At 30.7% G+C, this 13048-nt stretch overlaps 1 protein-coding gene across 1 annotated transcript; it reads right to left on the bottom strand.

The window, feature by feature from the left end:
* Nucleotides 1-7528: 7528 nt before the first annotated feature.
* LOC114422679 lies at nt 7529-9833 on the bottom strand. Its single transcript, XM_028389155.1, has 2 exons — nt 9678-9833; nt 7529-8948 (listed from the first exon to the last, which is right to left on the bottom strand). The coding sequence occupies exon 2, from the start codon at nt 8810-8812 to the stop codon at nt 8009-8011; it is 804 nt and encodes a 267-aa protein (XP_028244956.1). The 5' UTR covers nt 8813-8948; nt 9678-9833; the 3' UTR covers nt 7529-8008.
* Between the last annotated feature and the right edge of the window lie 3215 nt (nt 9834-13048).

Genomic DNA, 13048 nt, shown 5'->3' with positions numbered 1-13048 from the left:
ATTATTATATTTTTGCTAGCACTGAAAATATAAATAATATGAAAGATTTGGTGAAAGAAGAGAAACAAACATGTATGATTTTGTATTTAAAATTTAGGTTGAAAAGGCGGCTAGATACAAGTTTGACTTAATCAATTATTATTTTAATTTTAATTGTTAAATGGTTAGCAATAAAAGGTAACAAGAAATAATATAGTTTAAAAAAGGATACTATCAATAATAATTTTGATTTGATCAGAAATTTGATATCCTTAGCGTGCTATAAAGAGAGTCTTGGGCTGCTCGTTGAAAGAATCCTAACATCACTTCTCTATTCTTATTTTTTCACTTGTCAAAGTTGTTGGCGGATAGAGGTCAGTCTCGGTGTGGTGGATACACGTAGAGTCCTCACATTATTGAAGAATTTTTATGCTTCAAGAGCTCATCAACATGTACATTTTTTAATATGTCATCTGTTTATAATATAATTTAAAGACAAAATAGATCCTTTTATTCCGTAATGTGTTTTTTGAACACTTTTTTTCTTACAATTGGTATGAGAGCCAGGTTCTTTTGTATTTAAATTATATTTAACAAAAATTTGAAAAAGTTTCAATTTTTATTTACTTACATGTAATGTTGCCTGTTATGATTGCATGATTACATTGTCAAATCAATTTTTTTTTTGTGCAATTTGTAATCTTGTTACGTGGATGTTGTTTTGAATTAGTGGAATGTTTGCAATTGGTTGTTAATACAGTGCTTGATTTGTTGGAGGTGTTCCATATCATATACGGTTGTATTTTTATATAAAGGAGAATAAATATTTTTTATTTTATTTGGATTCCTTTTAAAAGATTAAACCTTTCCTTCAATTTTGAGCAATTTGTTATTAATTCTTTTATTTTCAAATTGCTCGATATTAATTTAATGGAAAGACGTTGCATTAGGATATGTAATATCAAAGAGGTATGTGCTTCAAGCATTGTGTCTCATTCAATTATTTGAGAGAATTTATATATATATATATATATATATATATATATATATATATATATATATATATATATATATGCTATGTGCGTAATTATATAGTTGTTATATATCTCAATGATAAATAGGTTTGTCATCTGATTTATCTTATTAAATTGTTTAATCATAAGGAACGACGGGGACTTATAGAAAAAAGATAAATTGAGACATATGATGTAATTTTTTTTAATGATTAATAATAAGGAACGACCTGACAAACAAGAGACTTATAATTAATAATTATTTTTTTCTTGTATAGGATGTGTGTTTTTGAAATTAATTATATACTGAGCGCCTAGACAACCTAGGGAAGTATTAAAATTAATTTATTGATACCAATAGGATTGGCCTGACAGTCAAGAACTTATGTGATATGATATTTCTTATTTTGATTTGAAAATGTATATGATACATTGTCTTAGAATGTGTATGAGAAACGACTTGATAACCAAGTGGCTCGCTCACAGTATGTCTTCTCTATTGCTTTGTGGTATTCTTGAATCTGGAAAACTAGTCGGAGCCAATTATGATGATTGGTACCGCAACTTGAGAATTGTTCTCATGCATGAAAAGCTTATTGATACTATTGATAAGCCTCCCATGGAAACACCTGATCTGAGTGATGCTGAAGCAACCAAGGTTTTTCAAAAGTATCTAGATGAGTTCCTTATTACTAAGTGCATTATCTTGGCATCAATGAGTTCAGAACTCCATAGGCAACATCAAGACATGGACCCATATGAGATCGTCGAACATCTTAAGAAGATGTAAGGTGGTCAAAGCAGGACGACTAGATTTCAGTTATCTAAGGCCCTGTTTAGATCCTCACTTGCTACAAATGAAAAGGTTGGACCCCATGTTCTTAAGATGATTGATCTCATAGAACAACTTGAGAAGTTGGGGTGCACTCCTGGGAAAGAGCTTTCTCAAGATTTGATTCTATAATCACTTTCTGATTCATTTTCATAATTTATTGTGAATTTCAACATGAATAAGATGAGTTGTGACTTGCATGAGATGCTTAATCTGCAAATTGATTATGAGAATCAAATTTCTTCTGAGAAGAAGAAATGAACTGTCATGGTAGTTGGCAAGAGCTCCAAGAAGAAAGGCAAAGTACTAAAAAGGAAGCATCTTGAACCTAAGGGTGGTATGACCAAACCCAAGAACAAAAGGAACAAGATTGACCAAACTGATGTTGAATGTTTCTTCTGTAAGGAGAAAGATCACTAGAAGAGAAATTGCAAGAAGTATCTTGATTCTTTGAAAAACAAGAAACAAGGTAAGACATTAATGAAAAATGTTTTTATGATTTCTTTAACTGTCACTGATTCTTCAATGTGGGTATTAGATACAGGCATTAGTTTTAATATTTGCAATACGTTGCAGGGACTACAAATAACTAGATGGTTAAAGAAAGGAGAAATAAATCTATAAGAAGGGAATGGAGCAAATGTTGTCGCCTTAGCTTTAGGATCAGTTTCTTTAATAATGCCTACTGGCAAAGCGCTAGTATTGGAAGATTGTTATTATGTTTCGAAATTTATTTCAAACATTATTTCAATTTCCATGTCGGACAAACAAGGTTTTCGCATTATCTTTAATAATAACATTTGCTCAATTTATCATAATGATGATTTATATGTTAATGGTTATCTCCAATGCGGCATTTATGTCTTACTTGATGTCAATCATAACTCGATTATGCATGTTTCTTCTAGTTTCAAAAGAAAAAGAGATAATCAAGTAAATAAAACATATCTTTGGCATTGTAGGCTAGGTCACATTGGCGAGAAAAGAATTAACAAGTTGCACAAGGAAGGTTACCTTGATAATTATGATTATGAATCATATGAAACTTGTGAATCTTGTCTCAAAGGAAAAATGACTAAATCTCCATTTATTGGAAGTGGAGAAAGAGCTTCTGAGTTATTGGGACTAATTCATACAAATGTTTGTGGGCCCATGAAGATTCAAGCCAAAGGAAGATATTCTTATTTTATCACCTTCACTGACGATATGTCTAGATATGGATTTTTGTATCTTATGAAACATAAACCTAAACATTTGAAATGTTTAAAAGATTTCATAGTGAAGTTGAAAAGAAAACTAGTAAGAGTATCAAAATGCTTAGATCTGGTAGAGGAGGAGAATATCTTAGTGATAACTTTATTGACTATCTAAAGGAGAATGAGATTCTCTCTCAGTGGACACCTCTGGGAACACTAGAACACAATGGTGTATCTGAAAGAAGAAATCGAACCTTATTAAATGTGGTTAGATCCATGATGGGGTTCACCGATCTTCCATTAAACTTTTGGGGATATACTTTAGAAGCAGCAGCCTACTTGCTAAATAAAGTTCCTACAAAAGCATTCTCTACAACTCCATGAGATATGGAAAGGAAAGAAACCAAGTCTTAAACACATCAAGGTCTGGGGTTGCCCTGTTTATGTTAAAAGATTTCAAACAGATAAACATGAGGCAAGGTCTGATAAGTGTAGATTCATTGGTTATCCTAAAGAAACAATGGGATATTATTTCTACCAACCTTCTAACCATAAAGTGTTTGTGGCAAGAGGAGCAACCTTTTTGGAAAGAGAGTTTCTTGTAGAAGGAAATCATGGTAAAGAAATTGAACTTGATGAGACTCAAGTCACCAATGATAACATAACTCAAGAACATGAGATGGAAACTGAGAGGCCTTTCTTTGATATTTTGAAATTAGGACAAAGCTCTTCAACTCAAACGATTATGGCTCAAGAACCAGTTATTGTTCAAGAACAAGTCGTTGTTCAAGAAGTTAATGAACCAATCTTAGAACAATTGCAACAACCTTTGAACCCAACACAAGAACCTCTTAGAAGATCTACTCGAATGCATCGTGCACCTGATAAATTAAACTTAATGGTGCAAGATGACATGTCAAATGAGGCTTATCATAATGATGATGACCCTAAGAGCTATGAAAAGGCCATGAGAAGCTCGAATTGCAACAAATGGCAAAAATCCATGGAATCTGAAATAGAATCAATGAAGATCAACAAATTATGGACTTTAGTTGAAGCTTCAAAGGATATAAAACCAATTGGTTTTAAATGGGTTTACAAGAAAAGATTGGAGCATATGGAAAGGTCAAGACCTATAAAGCTCGCCTTGTTGCTAAAGGATATCGTCAACAAGAAGGAATAGATTATGACAAAACATTTTCTCCTGTGGCAATGCTCAAATCAATTCGGATTCTACTTGCCATAGTAGCATACTATGATTATGAGATATGGAAAATGGATGTGAAAACAACTTTCCTTAATGGTGAGTTGAAAGAGGAAGTGTACATGACACAACCTAAAGGATTCACTTCATTGGCTGGTTGTAATGAAGTTTGCAAGTTGCAACGATCTATATATGGATTGAAACAAGCTTCTAGAAGTTGGAACATTCATTTTAATAAGACAATGGAAAAGTTCGAGTTTGTTAAATGTGAGGAAGAACCATGTGTTTACAAAAAGGTCAGTGGGAGTGCAATTATTTTCTTAGTGTTATATGTAGATGACACATTACTAATTGGAAATTACATACCAACATTGCAAGGCACAAAGATTTGGCTATCAGAACAATTCTCCATGAAGGATTTGGGAGAAGCAGTCTATATTATAGGTATAAAGATTTATAGAGATAGATCTAAAAGGTTGCTTGGACTCTTCCAATCTATGTACATTGATACTATCTTAAAGAGATATAACATGGATAATTCCAAATGAGGCTATTTGCCTGTAGGTGTTGGAATTACTCTTAGTAGGGAGAATTGTCCAACAACTCCTGAAGAAAGAGAACGCATGAGTAGAGTACCATATGCTAGTGCAGTGGGAGCTATCATGTACACCATGACTTGTACACGTCGTGATGTCGCTTATGCACAGTCAATATCAAGCAAACCCTGGTGAGGAACATTGGAAAGTGGTTAAGACCATACTTAAGTACTTAAGAAGAACTAAAGACCAATTCTTCATTTATGGAGACTCTAAATTGAAATTGAAGGGTTATACTGATGCAAGCTTTGCATCAGACAAAGATGATAGCAAATCCATTTCAGGATATGTTTTCACTTTAAATGGTGGAGCAGTAAGTTGGAAAAGTTCCAAGCAAGCTACGGTAGCAGATTCAACTACTGAAGTAGAATATATAATGGCAAGTGAAGCCACTAAAGAAGCTGTTTGGATGAAAAAGTTCATATTTGAACTTGGTGTGGTTCCTTCAATAGAAGAGTCGGTCCCATTATTGTGCGGCAATAATGGGGCTATTGCTCAAGCAAAGGAATCAAGATCACACCAGAAGTCCAAACATATTTTGCGAAGGTATCACTTGATTAGAGAGATAATAGAACATGGTGACGTTAAGATTGAAAAGGTAGATGGAAAGGAGAATGCAGCAGATCCCTTCACCAAGGCGTTTGTCATAAAAGAGTTTGACAAGCACAAATGAGAATTAGGAATGAAGTTCATGAATGATTGGTTCTAGGCAAGTGGGAGATTGTTGGGAATAAATTTGTATGTCCACGATCCAAGTCATCATGTAATCAATTCTAATTCTAATAATAAAGTATTATTTTATTTTCATTGTCATATTTCACCATTTGATTAAATGGTCCATTTGATAATATCCTTGATTAAAATTAAAGACTTGTTATTATAATAGAGATTATGATAATGAGAAACAAGTTTGTTCTAATTTTAATCTAAATCGTTCTCAATCATAGGATTATTGTAAATAGGATATCAATAATCCGGATAAATTAATATATATGTGATAGTATTTATTGGAAAAATATTAATAGATCTCATTTATTAATTTGCATATATAGACGAGTCACATGTTGATGTGATCATTGAACTGACTTAATTGAAATTTTCTAATGGTTAAAATTTATCATAAACTGTTAATAAAATTTTTTCAAGAAAAGGTATAATAGCTTTCTTTGACCTGAGATTGTCATAGTAATTAACATGTTATTTGTTGTATTTTGATTTCGGACACCAAATGCTTTAGAGCACTTATTGAATGGATATTGGATATGATTAAATACTTATAGAATTAATGATTAATCAAGAAGGAATCCATCAACTCTTGGTAATCAGTTTGAACTCTAGGAATAAAATTATATCCTGGCCAGAAAAATTAAATAAAAGAAGAAATGAGTTTCTTAAGTCATTATGAGTTAACTCGAGTTTGACAGTAATATCATACTCTAGAGTTAACCCAGAACTGTAAAGATGAAAGAAATTATCACACTACTCTTCTAATGGTTCTTGAAAGTAAAATGTTACTTCATGCTATCCGGACGTTAAGGAGGGTTATTAGACGCTTACTTTGATTAGTATATTAACTTGATTAATATATTATCGGCTTAATATTGAACGTACGGGATCACACAAAAACGAGTGTTCTAATCTTTGTTAAAAAATTATTTTAATATTTGATGATTAATTAAATTAGAGAATTTAATATGATTAAATGATTAATTGATTTAAAAAAAGGTGAAATATTATTATATTTTTGCTAGCACTGAAAATATAAATAATATGAAAGATTTGGTGAAAGAAGAGAAACAAACATGTATGATTTTGTATTTGAAATTTGGGTTGAAAAGGCGGCTAGATACAAGTTTGACTTGGTCAATTATTATTTCAATTTTAATTGCTAAATGGTTAGCAATAAAAGGTAACAAGAAATAATATAGCTTAAAAAAGGATACTATCAATAATGATTTTGATTTGATAAAAAATTTGATATCCTTAACATCACTTCTCTATTCTTATTTTTCCATTTGTCAAAGTTCTTGACTAATAAAGGTCAGTCTTGATGATGTGGATACAGGTAGAGAGTCTTCACACTATTTATGAATTTTTATATTTCAAGAGCTCATCAACAGGTATATTTTTTAATATGTCATCTGTTTATAATATAATTTAAATACAAAATAAATCATTTTATTCCGTAATGTGTGTTTTTTGAACACCTTTTTTCTTACACAACAATTTCATGAGATATGTTACTTCACTAGCTTCCTTCGATTGTGAGCCAAATTATGTGCCTATCGACTTGAGCGAGTCTTATTTCATTATGTATTTTTCAAGATACTCAACAAAAGTTTGTTCCCGTTGTGCGGGGACATTTTCGTCAAAATAAACAATACCAACACCTTGAGGAATTTAAATAGTAAGGTGTCAATAGCAAGCCCTATTTTGAGAGGTAGCTTGTAAAGACTTGAATCCCATTATAAATCGTTGAACCTATCCATGAATTTGTATAAAAACTGGAATTTGAGCACTCCCGCTTGAAAATAACAATATTTAGGACTAATCTCTTTCTTACCAAGTCATGTGACATATGCTATGTCAAATATCTTTTTTATTTTTATCTTTTTTTAAGGAATTATTTTTCTCTTAAATATTGACTTAAATTTAATTTTTTTAAATTTTTACATATCATATCAAATTAATAAAACATAAAATCAATATATCTTAATTGCCAGGAAAATAAATCTACTAATAATAATTACAGATTACAATTAGCAAAAATACTGTCAGCAGTATTCATAGGAGCATCCAAATGTGCCCATGAAAAAAAAAAAAAACAGCTTTTCTGATAATGACCCACTTGATGAATAAATTAGGGTGTTCTTCTGAAGTTCAAATACAGATAAAAACAACCATTTGCCACCAGGAAAAGGCAAAATCACGATTCATTACCTTATTCACTCCACGGCCTTGGTTGTCCAAATAGTTTATGCCAAAAACTGATATCCCTCCTCCTAACCAGCCAAGCTCAACCAGAGCCAAAAAGATTCAAAAGGCGTACTGAGATTGACTGGGGCTATATATGATAAGATAAATGGAAATGTCGGCCAATTACGAAGTAGAGACACTGGATGAAGGGGCCACAAGGAGAGGCAAAGTTACATTCATAATGCTTGCAAAGCAGAAATACAGCCTCAATATCAAGTGATAATTTCCCTGACAAGCCAATCCAAACTAGGATATGCAAAGTACAAGATGAGAAATGATGGGAGAGCAAACAGAATGGTAACAAGTATATACAGAGCCAAAATGGCTGCACTGGCTGGTATGGCATATAAGACAATCAAAAGAAATATAATGATCAATGGGAACTTTGCTATCAAATGAACAAATAAAACCAACGACTTCCGCAGTGATGTATGCAGTGTTTCTATACTTAGGTAATTACTGGTATTGCCATGATATTGATTGGAACTTGAAGACTCTGTATGGCAAACTTGCCCTCTCCAAGGGATGCCATGGCCTTCTTGGCTTCCATTGGTTAAACTGTCTTTAAGTATTGGCCAGACTGGTTGATGATCCCCACAAACAGTAGAATGCGACTTCACTCTATCACCGTTCATGCTCTCAACCATCCAAAGAAGAAAGTAGTTCTTGCGAGGGAATTTCAGATTTCCCCGGTAAACTAAACGGAGAGACAAAAGGTTGCACCATGGGCAGGAGATAAAAAGCGGAAGCTGAATTGGCAGCGTTGGAAATTTCACCACAGCCCATTGTAATCCAAGGATGCAATTTTTACAAAGGGTGTGGCCACACCATAAGACATAAGGCACATTTTCAACAATGTTAAAGGATTCCCAGCATATTGGGCATTCCAGCCTTTCCTCTCTGGTTACCATAGAAGTCTCATCATCAGAACATTCTGAAGCAGGGTGAGTTGGTTTTGCAGAATCATTTTTCAGACCCACACTTCCAGCAATTAAACTAGATGCAAAGTTCCACATTCTGAATCAAGTCACAATACTATAGAAATAGTCAGGAAACACGCATCATTTGGACCTCAATGTGGTCACTAATGACGGGGTCAAAGCATCAAGTTTGAAACATATCATTTGTGACAGAGGTGTACCAAGTTTAAACCTAAATCAAAACAAGTGTCAGAAGTCAGAACACACACCCTGTAACACCTTCACAATACTGAGGAATGTTGTATGAAAAGAAATGAAACAATTCCTTAAAGTAAAATGATAAACACATGCCTAAGATCATAAACATGAGCACTAATGTTAATCTTGAACATGCACTTAAGACAGTTTCTATAAGCATTCTCAACTATGATGCACAGATAAGATACACATATTGGATTCAATATGTATTCGATATATCGGCATGGCTATTCCTAGAACATGAAAGACACAAAGCCATGAACTATATATATAGATATGTATAAAATATTTATAAAACATAAATCCAAACTCGGAAGATGCATCTTGGAGATTAATACAAAAAATTAAAAACATAAATCATTTTCGTTATAAATCACTGCCATTCGCCTACAACGTGCCTGTTCAGTTTAGAGTTTTGTGGAATTGATTTTGAACCTTTATAACATCATATCAGAATATTATAACATTCAATCAATCTATGACAGCATCCAAATCAACAAATAAATGAGAACACTTATAAATGTGAAAACCAAACCAGGTGAGTAAAATGAAAATCAATTACAACTCCAGTTTTATTTGATAAGAAAAAAGAAACCCTAATTAAAGGAAATGCGAGAAGAATGGGGAACCAAAATGTGAAATCAGATTGGAAGAATTAATGAGGCATAATCACTAAAGCAGGGGAGGAAACGGAAGAACTTACCGAAGGTGGAAGCAATTGAACGCAAAAATCATGATAGAGTGAGAATTAAAAGATTGAATTTTTTTTTTCAAAAAAAGAAAAAGAAAAAGAGAGTTAAGGAAAACCCTTCAATTATTTTTCTATCTCTACAACGTTTTTAGCGTGGAGCCAGCCAGCTACGGAGTTTCCACACAAGTGGCGCAGTAAACGACGCCGTATCTCTCTCACCCACACCTTATTCAACGTTTTTAAATCGAGTTAATAATCATGAAATGAAAGAATCCGTTAATTCTTTTATTTTAATTTTAAGTCTTTAAATACTATTTTAAAAGTGTACTAAAAATGGTTTCAATTTTTAGCTTTAGACTAGTAGCATTGCTTCAAATCATGGTTCCTTTCAACAACTTGTAAAATTTGATCAATTTTGTATTTTTTCGATTGATCTTTATCCAATTTTCATTTTCCATTTAGCAATTTGTTCAAATGGTTCTCCATCGTTCTCTTATAATCAAAGTATTGCATAATCGTTATCAAAATGGTTACTGCATAATGTAAAATTATGGAATTACGAAATGTTCAATTCATAACGTAAGATTACATTACGGATTAAGTACTCCGTAATATAATTGGGTGTCAGTGAGATGCAAGAAACAAAATATATGAGGATGAAGGAATTATTAGGTTGGTTTGGTGTAAAAAAAAAAGAGAGAAAATTTATGGATTTGATTTCTCCCACTAACAAAATATTAATAATTAACCTAACATTTGTCTTAAAAACAACTACATGACAATGGAGCCACGGTGCAGTTTGGTCGAGTTAGATTGTTTAAACAAAAATTGAATGGACAAATGCAAAGCTTACTAGTTACATGGATGAAATAATTTAGGGTAAAACTTCCTGCACTTTGTATTAAAAAATAAATTTTCGATAATACTATGAGAAATACAGAAAACATTAACGAAGGTATAGGAAGCAACAACCAATAATTTGATAAGTAGTTTGGGTTATAACTTGTTGTACAAATGGGCCTAAGCGGGTTGGGGAACTGTTTGGGGCATCCAGCATTTTTGCTGGTACACCCAGCAGTTTTTTAGAATACCAGAAATGTCCTTATAGGTATTTTGGGTTACAAATAGCATACTAGTTTTTCTATTTTTGCAACACCTTTTTTTTTCATAAATTCCAACTCCCTTAGTGTAACTTGCTCCGGTTAACGTCTTTTTGTGAGTGTTTATTATCGTCGGTGGTGCACGTGCGTTGTTTATGGATATGCGGTAAATTTCAGTGATTTTTTGTTGACAGAGAGGAAGAGGTGCGTATTAAAATAAATTCAAAATATACGGATTGTCAATTCGTATGGTTCATACGGATTGTTAATCCGTATAAACCATACGGATTGTCAATTCATATGAACCAATCGTATGGCCATACGGATTGACAATCCATATTTTTGATTTTTTTAAATTATATTTTTTTATACATTTAATTTATTTAAAAAATTTGATAATTAAATAAATTTGATATTTAACTGGATGTTGTATTTAGATGTTTATTACAGTAATTAATAGTTAAATAAATTTAATATTTAATTGAATGATATATTTGAATGTTTATTATAGTGATTGAAAATTAAAAAAATATGATATTTAATTGAATGATATATTTATATGTTTATTACAACAATTGATAATTAAATAAATTTGATATTTTTTTTACATGTGTAATTTTTTTTATTAAACCTATCATTTTTATTTGCAATTTATATATGTAAACAAATTAATTATTAGATAAAAATTAATGATCACAAAATTTATTATGTAAATTTACATGTACATTAAATATATATTAGAAATTTTAGTATTATATATAGAGATATTAATTATTTTATAACATAATTGATCTATTAGTTCAGTTGGTTAGAGCATTGTGTTAATAACATGAAAGTCATAGGTTTAATTCTTACTTAAATCATTAATTTTAAATTAATTTGTAAATTATATTTTTGAAAAAAAAAATCCTATGAGCCTCTTAAAACCTCATACGGATTGCGAAAGGGTAAAATCAATTTTTCACAAGTTATGCTAGATTGCGAAAGGGTAAAATCGATTTTTCACACGTTATAAAATGCTGGGGCCCCCTAGCCGTTGCCAGCGAGTTGTGGTTTGTAGAAGACATCATGGGAAGATATGAGAGCCATTAGTTGTACAAAACTATAAATCAAATATCTAATGGATTTTAAAAGTGTTTTTAGCTCATTTTTTATGAAGAAAAAATAACATTACTTCTAGTTATTTATATAAGAAATAAAGTATTTTTATATCAAAATTATAAAAAAATTTAAATAGTTTAATTGTTAATTTCTTTTTGTTTGTAATTTATTATGAAGTCTATTAATGAGATATATTTTTTATTTCATGTAAGTGGAAACTTTAAAATATATATATATATATATATATATATATATATATATATATATATATATATATAGATAAATTTTTGGTCACCATGACATTGGAGTGATTAATTTTATTAATAACTAATCTCTATCAATGAATTTATTCACTTTTTGTTGAATTTTTTTTAATTATATTTTTTTTATCAAAACTTAAATTTCGAGACCTTAATTAAAATATTCGAACCAACCAATTATATGTAAATATATTGTTAACAATTTAAGTACATAGAAAAAATTAGGAATACTAATAAGTGTCTTTAGAAATATTGTTTAAAGAATATTTTTATTGGGAAATACAATAATATAATCTCATGATTTCCAAGACGCTCTCCAAAAGAAAATATCTCCTGAATTATAAAAATTATTATTAAATATATTTACTGTCTAAATTAATTAAGATTAATTATTTAAAATATTTTTATTAATGCTAATAATTGGTTTTTTGTTTCTTATATATGTATAGAAGATTAGAGGCGCAGTCCAAGCCCTAGATAAAGTACTCTCATTGACTGAGGCGAAATATAGAAATAATAGAATATATTGTAGCAGAGGAATATTACATATGGGTGTTCCTTGCATTAAGTTAAATATTACCTATATATATATATATATATATTAAATTTATAATATTAATCGTTATTTATTTTTCTAGTAATATTATTAATCATCTTATCAAACTTGTTTTTCTTTCTTTATTTTTTATTTCTCTTTATATCATACAAATATTTATAAACAAATTATATAAATACAATTTCTTAGAAGACAAGAATATGACTTGTAGTCTCGGGAGTGATCATGAAAAGTGAAAACAGAAAATTGATTTAAACGTAAAATCATGGAATATTGATTATAATAATTGGGTTAAGTGGGGGTCAAAATTCATATAACTTACTTATTATTGAATTGATTTTATTTTTATTTTTGGAATTGAATGAA

The sequence above is a fragment of the Glycine soja genome, chromosome 8, assembly GCF_004193775.1.
Source record: "Glycine soja cultivar W05 chromosome 8, ASM419377v2, whole genome shotgun sequence".
NCBI classification, from domain to species: domain Eukaryota; kingdom Viridiplantae; phylum Streptophyta; class Magnoliopsida; order Fabales; family Fabaceae; genus Glycine; species Glycine soja.
This window is presented reverse-complemented; position numbering and strand designations above follow the sequence as displayed.

Excerpts from the sequence above, each read along its gene's own strand:
- LOC114422679 (XM_028389155.1), bottom strand. The coding sequence starts at position 8,812 with ATGTGGAACTTTGCATCTAGTTTAATTGCTGGAAGTGTGGGTCTGAAA.